General features: G+C 40.2%; 2 protein-coding genes across 9 annotated transcripts in view; both read left to right on the forward strand.

Moving 5' to 3' along the window:
- LOC113165503 (unconventional myosin-IXAa-like) overlaps window positions 1–11651 on the forward strand; it is a 108513-nt gene extending 96862 nt beyond the window's left edge. For 3 of the 8 annotated variants that reach the window (XM_026365062.1, XM_026365066.1, XM_026365067.1), the window contains 18 exons: window positions 80–280; window positions 1410–1507; window positions 1615–1718; window positions 1945–2165; window positions 2250–2366; window positions 2513–2701; window positions 2798–2845; window positions 2929–3040; window positions 4172–4233; window positions 5089–5281; window positions 5495–5623; window positions 5724–5829; window positions 6045–6176; window positions 6643–6766; window positions 7307–7360; window positions 8563–8783; window positions 8915–9057; window positions 9319–11651. In XM_026365062.1, the coding sequence (XP_026220847.1) occupies window positions 80–280; window positions 1410–1507; window positions 1615–1718; window positions 1945–2165; window positions 2250–2366; window positions 2513–2701; window positions 2798–2845; window positions 2929–3040; window positions 4172–4233; window positions 5089–5281; window positions 5495–5623; window positions 5724–5829; window positions 6045–6176; window positions 6643–6766; window positions 7307–7360; window positions 8563–8783; window positions 8915–9057; window positions 9319–9707 (2643 nt within the window). In that variant the 3' untranslated portion in view covers window positions 9708–11651. The remainder of the gene's footprint in view (window positions 1–79; window positions 281–1409; window positions 1508–1614; window positions 1719–1944; window positions 2166–2249; window positions 2367–2512; window positions 2702–2797; window positions 2846–2928; window positions 3041–4171; window positions 4234–5088; window positions 5282–5494; window positions 5624–5723; window positions 5830–6044; window positions 6177–6642; window positions 6767–7306; window positions 7361–8562; window positions 8784–8914; window positions 9058–9318) is intronic. The other 5 variants (XM_026365065.1, XM_026365070.1, XM_026365064.1 and 2 more) reach the window with 4 other exon arrangements.
- A 1896-nt stretch (window positions 11652–13547) lies between these two features.
- Window positions 13548–16177, forward strand: LOC113165349 (protein PML-like). The gene is made up of 3 exons (XM_026364770.1): window positions 13548–13702; window positions 13847–13895; window positions 15386–16177. The coding sequence occupies exons 2-3, from the start codon at window positions 13847–13849 to the stop codon at window positions 15922–15924; spliced, it is 588 nt and encodes a 195-aa protein (XP_026220555.1). The 5' UTR covers window positions 13548–13702; the 3' UTR covers window positions 15925–16177.
- The last annotated feature ends 726 nt before the right edge of the window (window positions 16178–16903 follow it).

Genomic DNA, 16903 nt, shown 5'->3' on the forward strand with positions numbered 1-16903 from the left:
CCCTTAAACCTACATTCAAACACAAACGCACACACGACGCAGCAGCTGACCTGATGTTCCTGTGGTTACCTGGGAGCAGGTGGGCCGCCCCGGCCCTAAAAAGAAAGCTCGAATGTCCCGGACGCGCTCCGACTTCCTCACCCGCTGTAACTCTGAGGGGGCGACCCAGTCAGATGACGACGATGAATACTACATCCCCGCCCACTCCCGCACGCTGCCCCCCTTCCTGTCTCCCCCACGAGCCCACCCTGAGGCTGACTGTCACAGCGACTCAGAGATGGTAAAATACCGGAGCTCCAGAGGTCCCATGACCTCCAAACAAGTTTTCTGTCCACTCTGGCCCCTCCTGCCACTTTGGACCTTGGACCAAGCAGCTTCTAACTCTGCTTTTAACCCCACTATTGTTGGACTGATCCTCCGCTGAGCTACACTCTGACCGAACAGACTGATGTTTCTCTGCTTCACAAGCAGATCATCACCGCGGCAGCTCTGTGCTGAATGACCAGAAAATCAACTCAAGCTGAGCTGTTATTTCTAAGTTTCTCTGCCTTTTTCATCTCAAGAGTAAATTCTGGATCTTTATCAGGGGATACTTCGTCATTTTAGAGGTTAATCTTATAGTTTCCTTCAGTAAATACATGCCACAGTGAGACAAATAACATTAATGATCCATTAATTCGAAAAGATGTTTAACAAAACAACTGGCAACTGAAGTTCAGGCGGCTGAACCTGAAGTGCTTTATTGTCTTGTTCTAAGTTAACTGTACTTCATTTAAAGCACACTTTACAACCTGAAATTATAAATATTTAGCTGTTCAGCCTTATTAAATAAAGTCAGTTTGATGTGAAAACAGTGTGGTAGTGTTGTCATGAAGGAAACACAGAAGATTAACACTCAAAATGCCAGTGTATCATCGTATCCCTGCATGAACTTCTACTTTAACATCGAACAGATTTTCACAGTAAGAAGTGAATCATCTGTGGACAAACATCGTGTCCATTCGCCTATTTTGACGTCCAACAACTGGCTCGTTCTGCAAACACAACATCCGGCGTCGGGTTGCACGGCACGTCAACTGCTGCTCCTGCATGCTGCAGTCGTTTAAACCTCACGTAGAGTAACTCTTTACTAACGAAGTAATTTTCTAACAGGATCTTCCAAGCATGGCTTCTGTTTCAGCGTACATTTACTTTATTTACAGTCATTTAACTGTAGAGATTATACATTATACCTTCTACACTCTATAACTCTATCACACTGAATTACTGTCAGTGAGATGTTTCCTAATATTCCTGTGTGAGACTAAGCTCCTGGAAGCCCCCACTGAAGTCCACCCATTACACAACAACAGCATACTGCCTTATAAAAACACTTTTTCCTCACCTGCTTGGTGTTTCCTGCTCTCCAGTCTTCTCACAAAGATCCGAAGAAAATCCATAAGACCATGTCGTCAGGAGACCTTGGCAAGGTGGAAGTCCTCAGGAAAACCTCCAGTCAGGATGGAAGGTAGACATCCAAAGATGATACGTCATTACCGAATGTTTTATATTTGCTCTTTTTTTTTTATTTCAACTTCCTTTCTTTTAAATGAATCCACTGTGTTTGTGATTTAGCAGGATGAGAGGGAAGATGCGTTTCTGGAGTAAGACGAAACACAGCGAGAAAAAACTATTGCGAGAGAAGCAGACGAGCAGGAGTGAAGCTGTAGAAACACGAGGTGACAAAAAAGACACCGAATGCAGTAACTTTGAGCACAGAGTGCAGATTTATAGACATGCATGTAGATTACACACAAACACAAACTGATACCTGATGTTTATACCTGGAGATACATTTTTGTTTTGGTTCATGCTGAGAAACAGCAGCAATCAACACAACACAACAAATCAAGTTAGTAATCCATCCTTCCTCCACCTTCCTGCTCATTTCGTTTTGCCTCCCAGAGGGCCCGTCTCCTCCTCACAGTCCAGATTTGGAGGCGGCTTCTTCTCATGGGGTTAGAGACAGTAAGGAGAACAAGGAGCTGTCACCAAAGATGAGGAGGCGTCGCAGTGTGAAGATCAGCAGCATCACTCTGGAGCCCGCTCAGTGGCAGAACGACGCTCTGCACATCCTCACCTCAGCCCACGATTATCGCAGCATGAACGACTTCCTCATGAAGAAGGTTAGTGGACAAACATGTACCTGCACATACACACAGGATACATCCTTGGTGAGTTCTTTACTTTAAAACTATCTGCGCCTCCAGATCGCTGACCTGGATTCTGAAGACAGTAAGAAGGACACTATGGTGGATGTCGTCTTCAAGAAAGCACTGAAGGAGTTCAGGATCAACATCTTCAACTCGTACTCCACTGCTCTGGCTGTGAGTCCTCGTTGATCTTTTGCCTGTGTTTATTCTCAGCTGTTTAATTTTCAGATATCTGTACTGTTTTGTCCAGTCAGTTAACACACCCATCACCAAACTCAGTAGAAGAACTTCCTTGTTTTTTGCTTTGCCCTCACCACCAGATGGATGATGGGAAGAGCATCCGTTATAAGGATCTGTATGCGTTGTTTGAGCACATCCTGGAGAAGACTATGCGCCTAGAGCAGAGAGACTGGAGCGAGTCGCCGGTCAAAGTGTGGGTCAACACCTTCAAGGTCTTCCTCGATGAATTCATGACTGAATTCAAGCCCATGGAGGGAACCATCGGCAAGGTAAGATGAATAAAAACTGTGGAGCACTTTGTAACAGAAAAACATTTAAATGAATTCACAATAAACACACAAATTAACTGAATTCTCTATTTACAGGCTCCTAAACGTGAGCGCAAGAAGTCAAGGAAGAAGGAAACTGACATTGTGAGTTTAGCGATACTTTGGAATGAAAGCAATGATGTTTAGATTTTAATTGAGCTGACGGGTGGATGTGCTGCTCCCTACAGGTGGAGGAACATAACGGGCACATTTTCAAGTCCACGCAGTACAGCATCCCCACCTACTGCGAGTACTGCTCCTCCCTCATCTGGATGATGGACCGAGCCTGCGTCTGCAAATGTGAGGATTGGAAACATGAAAACACAAACAAATCTTAAAAGCTGAATACTTAATACTTACAATATTCTTTTTTATTCAAGTGACTCAGATCTGATTTGTGTGAACCAACCAAATTAAATATTTTCAAATCAGGTCTGTCAGACCTTTATATGTGATTCTAGATCCAGTTCATACACCTCTGGTTATGCAGCTGCTGCTGAGATTGATGGAATTACCTGGTCATTCAGTATGTTCAGGTAGTCAGCTGACCTCATTCTTTGGACACATAAAGTTACTGAACTTAGACCTGACCAACTGCAGCAACCCCAGATCATAGCACTGCCCCCACAGGCTTGTGCAGTAGACACTAGACATGATGGGTGCATCACTTCACAGTCCTGTTCAGCAGATCTCCGTGTGGATGCTGTGTCCACACTAGAGTTTAAACATGAGAGCTCATATCAGCCTAAACAAACGTGGTCAAAAGAGTAAATGCACCAGAGTTAATGTTAACATGAGCTTTGACATAGATAGTCGAAGATGAAGAATTTTCATTCTGAAAGCCTAAACTCAAAATAATTCCTAGTTGTGTTTGTATTAGTTAAAGGAAAATCATATAAATGTTATGTTAGGGTGAAAAAAGAATTTGTACTTTGTATTCTTACTTTTTACTTCACATTTTTGCCAGTTATAAAGATCTGCCAGTCTGCCCAGTATGACACACAAATACCCACCAGCATCAGTTCCTAATGTTCTTCTAACTCACTTACTCACAACACTCACACCCTTGTGCGTCGTTTTTATTTTCACCCACACAGCACATTACACCCCCTCCTACTCTTTTTACACACGCACACACACACACACACACACACTAGGCATTCATTCTTATGAAGCTGAGCCTCTTGCCCTGCCTCCCTGTGTGTCAGAAGAATTTGATTAAACCTCCTGGTCCTTTCATAAATCCATCTTATATCTAGTTACACAGCTCCATCTGCACTTTCAGGAAGCAGACATCATGCAAACTCTCTCTACCTCGACGTCTACCTGCCTGAGTCTGTGAGGTGGTGACTGACTGCAGCTGTCGTTGCAACAGTTGTGATGTGAGGCTGTAGAAATACCAACAGTTTGATTGTGTTGTGTTGTCTGCAGTGTGTCGCTACGCCTGCCATAGGAAGTGCTGCTCCAAGATGACAACCAAGTGCAGTAAAAAGGTAGGTGGAGATTTTCTTTTGCTTTATTTTGTGGTATCTTGATTCAGGCTCCAGTAGCACCGGTGCTAGCACAGAGCGCTCAGAGAGCCCAGAAGGAATGGATATAGATATCATAACCCAGTTTACTCAGTTTAAAACATGGATGAAATTTTGGATTTTATTAACAGTACTTTGTCAGTCATCCTTAATAAATGGGATAAACAAGGTTTATTATATTAGATATTCTCTGTAAGATGCAAACAAAAATAATTGAAAAATGAAAAATTGATTTTTTTAAACACAAACTATGTAATGTCTAATATTTGTTTCTTATTAAAATGTTTTTTTACTCTCATATTATATTTATAATATATATATATATATATATATATATATATATATATATATATATATATATATATATATATATATATATATATATATATATATATATATATATATATATTGGAAATATATGGAAATATCTCCACATTTTGTCAAACAACATCCGTGTTTAGAAAAGGTTATTCTTTGGATATGTCTCAGACTCGAGTGTAAAGGAATTCATGAGAGGCACAAGCTTGGGCTACTGTGTTAAGGTTGGAACACACACTATAACAAAGCAAATGTACATATCATTTGCAAAGTCCAAACTGTGGTGACCTGGTTTACTTTGTAGAATCTGGGGCTCCACCCATACAGGAAGTGGACGGGGACTTACTTATTTTGGAATTACTGTTGGTAGTAATGTAATATCATGAGCGAGTGTATTGACTTTTTTCATTCATGATTATGGTGTAATGCCTACCTGTGATATATGTATTAGGCCTACTTGTGATATATTTCTGTGTATTTTCTTGTGTTTTTGTACATAAGTACGATCCGGAGCTGTCATCTCGACAGTTTGGTGTGGAGTTGTCCCGTCTGACCAGTGAGGAGCGAATGGTGCCTCAGCTGGTGGAGAAGCTCATCAACTACATCGAGATGCACGGCCTCTACACAGAGGGCATCTACAGGAAGTCTGGCTCCACCAATAAGATCAAAGAGCTCCGTCAAGGCCTGGACACAGGTAAGACAGAACGGGCAGGATTCCTAACGGAGGAAACATGTTTTCTTTACTTACTGTCACTTAATGTTCACTGCTAATTTAATTATTTAGTGATACACTCAGTATTGCTCAGTGCTCAACTCATAATGCCTCCCACTTCACTCACATTGTACCCATATACTACAAAAAGAAAAATGCAAAAAATGAATTCACCTGTGTGTTTTCCTGTTCCAGATGTGAGCAGTGTGAACCTGGATGACTACAACATCCATGTCATTGCCAGTGTTCTCAAACAGTGGCTCCGTGATCTGCCCAGCCCTCTCATGACCTTTGAACTGTACGAGGAGTTCCTCAGGGCCATGGGTAAGCTCATAATTATCCCCTTCAGTGACTCCTGACTGCTTTTCAGTCCAGTCCCTCCTCTGTGGTCTGAGGGTGAGTCCGTATCTTTTTCTTTTTTCAGGTCAACCCGACAAGCGGGAGGTGATCCGAGGGGTGTATTCTGTGATCGATCAGCTCAGCAGGACGCACCTCAGCACACTGGAGCGACTCATCTTCCATCTGGTTCGGTGAGTGATGAAATAAGAATCACTATCAGCAGTAGAGCCCGAGGCAAGAGAGCCTGAATCTGAAAATGAGGTTTTGAAACAAGATCTGAGTGATGTGTTTCCCAGGACAGTCAGCTCATTTCAAATCTTTAAAGTAGTGTTTCAGTGTGAGTTTGTGTCATATACTCTGATGTTCAACATCAGGATTAACAAGAATAAATTCTGGTGTGTTACAGGATAGCCCTGCAGGAGGAGACGAACAGGATGTCAGCCAACGCCCTCGCCATCGTGTTCGCTCCCTGCATTCTTCGCTGCCCGGACACCATCGACCCGCTGCAGAGTGTCCAAGACATCAGCAAGACCACTGCGTATGTCCTCCGTCTTTAGTCGTATTCTGGAGTCTTGCAAATAAACAACCCAAACAAGGCTTGTTAACATCACATTACACCACACAAACTAGTTCCGGTACAAAGATTTCTTGTAAATAAATAAATAAATTCAGCAACTGCCAGGTTTAACTTATGTTAGAATTAATTGACCTACAATTTGTAATCTTAAAGATTTTAAAAATAGCAGTTTACCCAGAAATAGACTGGGGACCTGTTTGCTACTGTGAAACTTTCATTGTTTAAGTTTTCCTACAGCTGCAGTAGCTTGTTTTGATAAAAGAAAACTGATTTTTAATGGTACAATTCAATTTATTAAGTTATACTAATTTTAAACCAGTTAACAATCTAAGAGAACAGGACGTCAGGAGATGGGATATTCAAATGTCTTGTACAACTAAGTCTGCTTTGCCCTGTACTGTTGTAAATGGATCCTTTTCCCCTGCAGGTGTGTCGAGTTGATCATCAATGAGCAGATGGGCAAATACAAAGCTCGTCTGAAGGACATCAGCAGTCTGGAGTTTGCAGAGAGCAAAGCCAAGAGCAGACTGACCCATATCAGGAGGTCCATGGTAAGACCAGACTGTAGCCGCTCTCAGTCATTGGGCAACTGCTGACTCCGATGTCAAATCATACAGTCATGATGCTAAAGATGCTAATATGAATAATCCCTATTATTCCTATTACCTGACACCGAGGTGTTTATTTTTTCTGTTTGTTCTACTCACTCATCATTTAACAGTTTCCAGCTCTGTGAGCAGCTGGCATGGTTTTCACACGGCCATGGCAGGAGTTCATTCCTCTGTGTTTATTTACATCTTTCATCAGCAGGTTTTGACACTGACCACTTTTGAGAGGATATTCCTGAAAAATGTAACCTTACAGTAAAAAAAACACAACATAAATGTAAACACCATCGTACTATGGCCCCTTGCAGTCTCTCTCCCCTTTGCTCCGTTGATAATCCAGCCTTGATTTTCATATCTTCCGTTTATCGAAAACATCTAGACTTTAATCTGCAAGTCACCAAATTCGTTCTCACATGGTTACCTTCACCACTCCCTAACCCTAATCTGTCCCTTCTTCCTTCCTCCCCCTACCCTTCCTTCCAGAAACCCGTACTAATTGCTGTTAGATTTATGAGCATAACCCGCACTGCCACCCCGGTATGTATGCCCCTCTCACTCCATGTGCCCACCACCAGTCCTGTCCATCAGTCTATTCGATCCGTCCACTCATGCTGTTTGTAACTCACAGTACTCACATCTGTCTGTAAGCTAGTTTTCTTTTTTAGGTGTCTGAGTTTCTGTTTGTCTATTTGTTGCAGCTACAAGTTGGTTAGTTGAACACTGTGGCTAACGTGATGTTTCTAAATTCAGACAGTATAATGTGACCTTAGACAGTGTGAAGTCTCACTATTAATCATTGTTGATTATTCTATGTTTCTTGATAATATCTGGTGATAGTTAAGTCGGACTTCAATCAATTTTGTTGCCTAGAGACTTGATAAATGCTTGTTCTTCCAAATCCTAGCATTTATTTTGTGCCAGGTTTCCTGTGGCACTTATTCAACTATAATCAGTTTATTACCACTTATATAAAATTATGTTTAGAGGCAGAATGCCAATATGTGCCAGCTTTGCAAAGATAAGTATCAGAAGAATTAGTTTTTGGTTGTCTTTGTCAGTTTATTGTGGAAAGTGTAACAGCCCAGCTTGTTGATACAGTGCAGAGCTTTTCAACTATCAGTATTAAAACAGACATGAGACATGAATGTTCCTCTTTCTTGTATTGCACAAAGATAGAGACAAAATACAAAGTAATGCTGTCTTTTTATAGCTTAGGTATAATAAACCCAATTTAACTTGTGCTGAAACTGTAGCTCTGTCTTTGTAATGTTTGTGGTGAATGCTCTGAGCGAGTGACACGCAGTCTATAGCTGCACTGACCGCTTCTTTCTGTTTCTGCTTCACACCGTATTAACATGCAGCCTAACACAGCTAAACTTAAGGTAATGATGCCTACATGTTGTGTGTGTGTGTGTGTGTGTGTGTGTGTGTGTGTGTGTGTGTGTGTGTGTGTGTGTGTGTGTGTGTGTGTGTGCGCATATTGACTCTCATAGTTTCACGGTGTTGTTGTGAAACATGGTCAGTCCGCTGTGCAGTTACTATGTGCTCAAAACATCCAGCAGTGTATATAGTGAGTCTGCTGTCTGAGCTCCATCTCTGTCACTGTACAGTGGCCAATAATAAACAGTAAACTAATTATTATAATAAACATAATAAACAGTAAACTGATTATTATTGGTCAGACACACACTCTAACGCACTCTGCAACTTTGTGTAATCTTCTCTGTTTAAATTTCCAGAGCAAAAGCCGCGTTCGCCAAAGCAGCACCCACTCGTCCTCACCTCCCCTCAGCCCCAAAGTGCCCAGTGTGCCGGATGGAGAGAGCACAGGAGGGGGAGGAGGAGGAGGTGGAGGAGGAGAGGAGGGAGCTGAGGCTGGAGTAAATGAGCAGCAGCACCTGGCGATGCAGCAGGAGGAGCGAATCCTCACCGAGCAGATTGAGAGTCTGCAGAAAGAAAAGTATGACGTTTCTCTAAATGCATTATAAGGATCAGATGACAAGATAGTTGTAGTTAAATGTTCTTTTAAGTTAAAGTGTGAATGTGTTTATTTGAATAAGACACAAGTCAACATTGATTGTGTGTCGACAGGGAGGAGCTCACATATGAGATGTTGATCTTGGAGCCACGGGCGTCCGACGATGAGACTCCTGAATCTGAAGCCTCCATCGGCACAGCAGACAGCTCTGAAAACATCACTATGGAGACCGAGGGAGCCACCTCTGACCCCTCAGGTGTGTGTGGTACAGTATTTCTCAATCAGGGGTGAATCTACAAGGGGGCAACAGTAGCAGCATCCACTCCCACGTGGGGTTTGCTTTGTCTTTTTTAATTTGAGGAAGCATTTTGCACCTCATATTAATCTGCAGTAATAACAAATATACAGTTTATATATTAGATATTTTGATTTGCCCAAAAAGACCCAACTTGCTCAGATGAGATTAGGTGAAATGTTTCTTGAACCCCTCTCTGCTTGCTCCTCTCTCTCTCCACAGAGCGCGGCACTTATCGCTCCAGAAAGTCAGACCCAAAGAGCAGACGGACTCTGCGACGTCAGCCAGATTCCCAGGACTCTGCAGACTCCACCTCTACCATCTCCTCCTCCTACCACCCCTCCTCCTCTTTCTCCTCTAACGCCTCTGGCTCTCCATCCCCTCACTATCGATTCCGCTCCTCCTCCTCTGGACCCTTGCTGAGCTCCTGCGGTTTGGGAGCCCCACTGGCAGAGGCAGAGGGGGGCCACAGAGCCAGTAAGACACGACACAGGCTCAGACTGAGCCGCAGCTCGCCACGTGAGCCGTCAGGAGGCCACCGGAGGGATTCGGACTTCAGCTCGGGGCCACAGCAGCTGGTTCTGTACGGCAGCAACGAGTTCATGGTGTGAAGCAGATGAGGGAAGGAACGCCTGTTCGAGGGCAGAATACGGAGGAGGGAGAGTCCAGGGTCGGACAAGACTGGTCATGGGCCAAGTTGCATGCCCAGTGTCACCTGCTGCTTCTCCTCAGTGCACCCCCCTCTCTCCTCCCCCGATCCAATGAAAGCTGAAGACGGAAGATATTATGCAGAGGGACACAAAACAGGTGGAGAGAGGAGTAAGACTGATAATTAATGTGAACTCCAGAAAAGACTGAAGTGAAAAGACAATAGTCAACCATGTTTGTTGACCATCTGACCTTTGTGCTGTTTGACCCCTGCTGGAGTGCCAGGGGTCAGTTAGAGGAGAGAGGATGAGAGGAAGACAAAGGGAAGGCCGGGTGGTGAGGCAGAGCAAACCCACACCTGCAAAACCCAATGTCACAGTGCCCGTCTTTATTTTTTAGCATGTGGGCAGGTGGTAAGAGCCACCCAGAAGAAATGTAGCCATACAGAGTGAACTGGCGGACATTTTGTCTGTAACCAGCGCCAAGCTTCGTCTGCTTTTCACGTTTACACAGGACACACCAGCCAAGAGGCTGCATGCTTCTCCATCACATGTTTTCCTACGTCAGTTTGAAGAAACTGTACAGAAATATGTTTCAGCTGTATGTTACATTATTATTATTATTATTATTATTATTATTATTATTATTATTATTATGTTACAGAGGAAAAAACATGTACATAGAAAGAAAACTCCAGTGCTGCTCCTGGGTCGTTCATTGTTAAGTCTCTGTTTGGTCTCTTGCAAAGTGAAGTGTCTGGAATTCAAGTTCCACTTTCGTTTCTGTGTTGGTTTTGCTTTCCGGCCACTTGAGTTTTCTTATTTCTCAATGAACAGAGCCAGTTTTGAGTGTCCTCGGATTATCACCGTTGTAAGCTGTCAATCTGTGCTACGAGTTGGGTGTGACGCATACTTGACCTGAGGTGTCAATCAGCCATAAGTCTTTTTGTCTCTGCCTTCCCCCGCAAACTTTTGTTTTCCCTTCAGTTTTATTCGGAAACATCAGTGTTACTACATCAGGACTTGAATTTTTTAAATATATATTATTGCTGTATTATAGGTGTTTTATTGATATCAAAGATGTTTTTGATGTTGATATTGTTTCATAGTTTATTTTTGTTCATTTAAAAGCCATTTTCTTTCCTATCTGAGTGTGTGTGCATGTCAGAATGAATGAATGAATAATTCCTGCCACTGTATCTGCTCCCACTTTGTGCACATGTAGTCATCTCTACTCACACACACACACACACACACACACACTAGCATTTTCCCAAAATGTTCCTATTTTAAGATTCAGAAGCGTCTCTGCAACCATCATGTGACACTAATTCATCTGAGTTTGTGGGGAAAGTCTTGCACTCGTCCACACTATTAAACCGTCCATGTTGTCCTCTGAGCCATTCAAAATACTCTCTTCTTCTCTTTTTAAGAGACGTGACAGTAGCTCTTCCTCTGCTCTCCTGGCTCTATCTGTGAAAAGTAGCATTTAATCTACCTGTTAACCAGACAAAAACAAGTAGCAACATACTCACGCCGTCCACGTGTTTCTACATATTCGTACTCTCTTTCTGTCTCTGTCCATACAATATGAAAACAGTCAAAGTAATATTCTGTTTCTCTACTACTACTCAGTAGCTTAACAGCAATGATGTCGCCGTAGTAAAGCTGCAATATCTCTCCTCGCTTGCTGCGTTAGTCTCAACTTTTCCTTGAAGCTGGAAGTCTCAGTAAGGACCGTGCTGATGTCAGTTTTAATGCAGGTGTGTCGTCTTTTTACTGCATAGACCGCTGAAAGGACATAACTGATTCCTGCTAAAACATCTTAAAGGTGATATTTGAAGGGATATTGCAGTATTTGTACATGTCCAGACTGTCTATAGCGCATTCTGCAACAAAAAAAAAAAAGAAGAAGAAGAAGAAGAAGAAGAAAAAAGTGAATGTACCTGTCACTGGAAGGCATGCTCTGCTTTCTCTGGTTGTTTGTGTTCCTCTTTTATACACAGTGTATGTACTATTTATGATCATGCATTTGGGGTGTACATTAGTTTAAAAGAATCCGTTATCAGATGTGTTATAAAAGGATATATTATCCTGTGTACGGTTCATTATCTCCTATTAATCATTGCAACATTTTAACAGGCCACACTCAGTCTGTCATGTTGTGCTAACAGCGAGAAAAAGAAAAGCATTGTATTTCTTTGTCTGCGCCACTCTGGACACAGTTACAGTATGTATAAGGTGCAATTTGTGTTATATTTCTTTTTTTTTATGACACAAACATGTCTATGGTTGTAAGAAAAAAAAAGAATTTACTTGGGGAAATTCATCTGCTAAATAAAAAAGCAAAACTGCAGCCAAAGACAAATGAGTTGTGCAATATTTCACATACATTATTTCACATTCTGAAAGAAATGTTTATGCCCCTTTATATTTTCAGTGTGTCCTTATCATTTTGCAAATCCTTTTTATTTTAAATAGAGTTAAAGTTATATTTAAATGCACTGTGACAGACGATATCATTTCAAAACGTCAGCTTGAGAATAAAGTGCAGCATATTTGATTACTGCTGTTGGCCATCAAACCTTCTACCTCCACAACTCTCCACCAACCTCCTGACATGCTGCACTAATGACATCTACTGGCACCAAACATCATTCTCTGCTCCAGCTCCCTCCACCACCCCAACCTTGTCACTGAGATGCTGATTTAATGAGAGATACGTGTTGCAGAGCTTTTCCCACTAGAGGTATAATTTCACGGTACAAATCAGTTTCTTAATGTAAATCCCAGAGGTGTTGGATGGGACTGAACTCAGGGTTTTGTGCAGGGAAAGGTTTGATAATAAATAATGTGTGAATGCCTTTCAGCTGCTTAAGGTTCAGATAAAGTCGTGGTTACTGGGACACTTGACTGACATCCATGGTTGATCTCATCTGTTTAGTCTACTATGACAAGTCAAAATATCCACTAGAACTGGTTTGTCAATGCCAGGTGTGTGTGTGTAATATTGGAAAATGGACTACTGTGTTCAACCTAACAGAAATATTTGTACTAACGTGCTCAAATTTACATGAGAGGCACAGCAGGTAGAACGAGTACATGGAGTAAAGAGTCCTAAATCCAAGTATTTTGTTGCTTCAGTGCATTAGTAGCCTCCAGCAGATAAAACTATTTGTTAAACAAATCACGTTTGACTGAGCTGAATTTAAAATATGTATCAGACCAGTGGTGGAAAGTACATTTACAAGTACGGTATTGAGTACTGAGGTATTTCACCTGACTGTTTCCATTTTTTACTATCTCATACTACGACTTCACTACCTTTCCAAAACCAATTTTGTACTTTTACACCACTATTTACAGCTTACAGATCATCTGCTGAGAATTATTGAAGTAATTTTAATTAGTAGATTCAAAACATATCATCATAATAGGTAATAATATAATAAGTGAACACATCACTAATTTCAATAATATAATAATTAACTTATGAACATTTTGAATGCAGGACATTTCTACCTTATGTTATTAGTGCTTTTATGTAAATGTAAGTAAATGATCTAAAAACGTCCTCCTATATTATTATTTTATTTTGAAATTAATATCGAGACAAATTAAATTGAATTAACAAAAGATTCTTTTTCATTTTCATCTATTGTGTGTTCATTTATTTAGTAATAAACTTATAGGACAGTCGCTTGTTTCTATTTAAAGTCTGCTCTTCTCGTCATCCACCGGGACAAAAAAGACACTGAGCGAACACCGGGGAAGATTCTACCTCCACGGTGAAAAGCTTTTGTTCTGTGACTGCGACATGTCAACAAGTCAACAAGTCGCTAAAGAGGAAACCACGAGTTTCTTTTTCAGTAAAGTGAAAGCAGCTTGTAGAGATCGTTTCTGTACACTGAATCACCTGTTGATCACTTACAGCTGACAACACATCAAACTCCAACACGGTGAGTTTACACCTACACCTTTTCTTTACTGTTCAGTTTGTCAGTGTTAGAAGTTCAAATGTCATCACTTTGTTTTTGAATGTGATTTTTTATGAATTTTGAGACGTTTATAACTTCATGTTTTTTTTTTGTGAAATCCTGCAGATGTCTGATGATAACATCGTTTTCTTTGACTTGGAGACAACTGGATTAGGTAACTTTATGTTTATACTGCTCTTTACCTTATACTATAATAAGTAACATTATAATAAGCATGTTTTTATCAGTAACTGTGTAAAATAAGCTATGTATATTTTTGTTATGTTGTTGAATTATGGCTCAGACAAGCTCCACTTCCTGCAGGTTTTCCATTAATATTTCAGAGCTTTCAGCCACATCTCATTGTTTTAATCTTATTAATTATTTAAAATTTTACCACTGGACATTTTTATGGGATTATAAACACTTGTAATCCTGTAGTAGTACTTCAGTACTTTAGTAATACTCAATGGGTACTCTCTACATTAAAGGGTAGTGTCTGTAAGATCTCCTTCGCTGTGTATCAGTATCATAAAAAATAATTGGCATACTATTATTTCTAACGCCCACACACACACACACACACACACCCCTGTCTCATGAACATATGTAGAAATCAAAACTTAAAGTCTGGTTAGAAATGGGAGGAGAATCACTGCAGCTGTCATTTCACTTTGAACCAATAACATCCAACCACAAACCAACCAGAGATGCTTTTCCTGTGGCTGCCACAACATGCATTTGTTAAACTGCAACACAAAAACAGAATGATTATACCCATAAAGTAAAATGTAAATATGCTCTAACATTAAATACTGGCCACTGTGAGGAGGCTGGATTAAAAAGCTAAGGAGTTTCTTAAATCTTCAATTTATAATTACAGTGGAAATTTTTATTTCATTTTCAGTATTTAATGACGGTATTTATATATTTCACAGACCAAACAGTTGATTGATCTAGCCCCGGTTTTTGTTTTTGTCAGTATCACTGATTCATGTTAAAATTAATCTTTAGGCCATTGTGGTCTTGAGCAACAGGTTTGAAGAGACTCAGTGAACATGTGAGTGTGTGATATGTCTCAGATATGACTCAGTCTTTGAGCATGACTTCATGACCTAAAACTATTTTACATGTATTTAGCATGAGTTGGATAATGGACAGCGCCACCTACAGACAAAAAAGTGCATGAGAATCCCCACAAATATCTGTGGAACATAGGGGGAACAAAATAACATAACAATATATTTTCTTTATTAATTAAAAATGTCAAGTCTAAAGTGGCTAAATAAAGAGAAACTAATCAATTGCAACAATTGTATATTTATTTTATTTGCACATTTATTTATTTTACATTTCTCCATATGTGTTAAATAACATTTTTAATATTTAAATATTTCTACAAACATATCTATTACGGATAAATGTACACTATGCATTTTTAGTTTCAAACATGTCATGAAAAGGGGGAAGAAATTCAGACAGCTTTTATTTATTGATTGATTATCGTTGTGTGATCTATTTTAAATATATTTCAAAAAGAACAATTACAGCAGTCAGTAGATCTCTGATAGAAAAGACAATGCTACAATCATTTTGACTAGTTATGCTTATACTTATTTCTATTTTCTTTCATCCTACTTCAATCCTTTCCTCTTCTACTTTCAGACACCACAGTGTGTGACCTCATCCAGTTGTCAGCCATTTGTGGAGAGAGGACCTTTAACGTCTACACTCTCCCCCGTCGTGCCCTCACTGAGAGCGCCACCCACGTCACTGGCTTCACCGTCAGGGATGACCGTCTGTTGCTCCGTGGAGACCCAGTGGTCACTACATCTCTGTCTGAGGCCCTCACCTCGTTTATCACCTTCCTCTGTTCCTTCCGCCGCCCCATACTGCTGGCAGCCCACAATGCAATGCGGTTTGATGCCCTAGTCCTCGCCAGAGTGCTGCAGAACTGCTCCCTCCAGCAGGAGTTCCAGCAGGTGGTGTGCGGGTTTCTGGATACCTTCCTGTTGAGCAAAAAGCTCTTTCCTAGTCTGGCCAGCTATTCTCAGCAGTACATGGTCAAGCATTTTCTGGGAAAAACCTACAATGCTCATAATGCTGTGGAGGATGCCAGGATGCTGCAGGAGCTGTACAAAGCATGGAGACCGAGTAGATTCCACATCTCCAGATGTACCTTCCGGACGAACAGAGTGTTTTGAAAAAGCAAGAATAAAGAAAGAAAAAATCTGATTGAATAGAAAATTTGTAATTTAAAAAAAATGTGTTTCACATGTTTTAATCATGAGACCTCTGACGGTTGGACAGATTGGCATTTGTAACATCCAGATATATATATCTATATCTATATATCTATATAACTATATAATAATATATATATAGTTATATATAGAATATATATATAATATATTATATAATATTATAATATATATAATAGAACAATTATTTCTTGTGATTAGAGACAAATAATGTTATGTTATGTGTGTTATTCACCAAACTCACAGATATCCCATGTTTAAACTGTGTAATGATTTTTATTATATAGTTTTTAACTTCTTACATCTGATGTATTGTAACTTATCTTAAACACACAAGTGTTTTACTCTCGTCTTTCCAGCTAATAGATAGCAACTTACACAGGGGCCAATAAACTTCTACTATATCCTTCTACATATCAGATTCTATATCCTTACTTACTGCAATGCAGTTGTTGAAGTGTTTACCTACTATCATTGGTTTCATTGCTCTAGTTACAGCATCACTTCTACAAAGCATTCTGGAAGATGTACGAAAACACTGATTTAACTTAACCAGTGAGAACTATTCTAATTGGTTTATATTGGTATTTATCAAACCCCAAACATCACAATTGCAAATCATTCATCGTTGATGAAGATAAAATCAATGCTGTTACAGGATTAACACATATTTTATGTAAATTCTGGACAAACTGGATTTTTTGTGTAAAATAAAAAGTAAATACAATCCCTGCAGCAAATAGACATAAAAAATCGGTCTGTCTTTGAATTTTAATGCACTCCTAGTTTTATTTAATGAGTTCAATAAACACAAAGAAAACATGAACCTGGAAAATCTGCTCTGGGAGGTACTGGCATTTAATTCTGTCTAAATGGGGTTAGGAATAAAAAGAAGCAGTGCATTAATATTTACAATAAAACC

This window comes from Anabas testudineus, chromosome 6, assembly GCF_900324465.2.
Source record: "Anabas testudineus chromosome 6, fAnaTes1.2, whole genome shotgun sequence".
NCBI lineage: Eukaryota > Metazoa > Chordata > Actinopteri > Anabantiformes > Anabantidae > Anabas > Anabas testudineus.

Coding starts and splice junctions, on each gene's coding strand:
- LOC113165349 (XM_026364770.1), top strand. CDS start 13,847: ATGTCTGATGATAACATCGTTTTCTTTGACTTGGAGACAACTGGATTA. Junction 13,896..15,385: donor CTTGGAGACAACTGGATTAG/GTAACTTTATGT, acceptor TTCTACTTTCAG/ACACCACAGTGTGTGACCTC.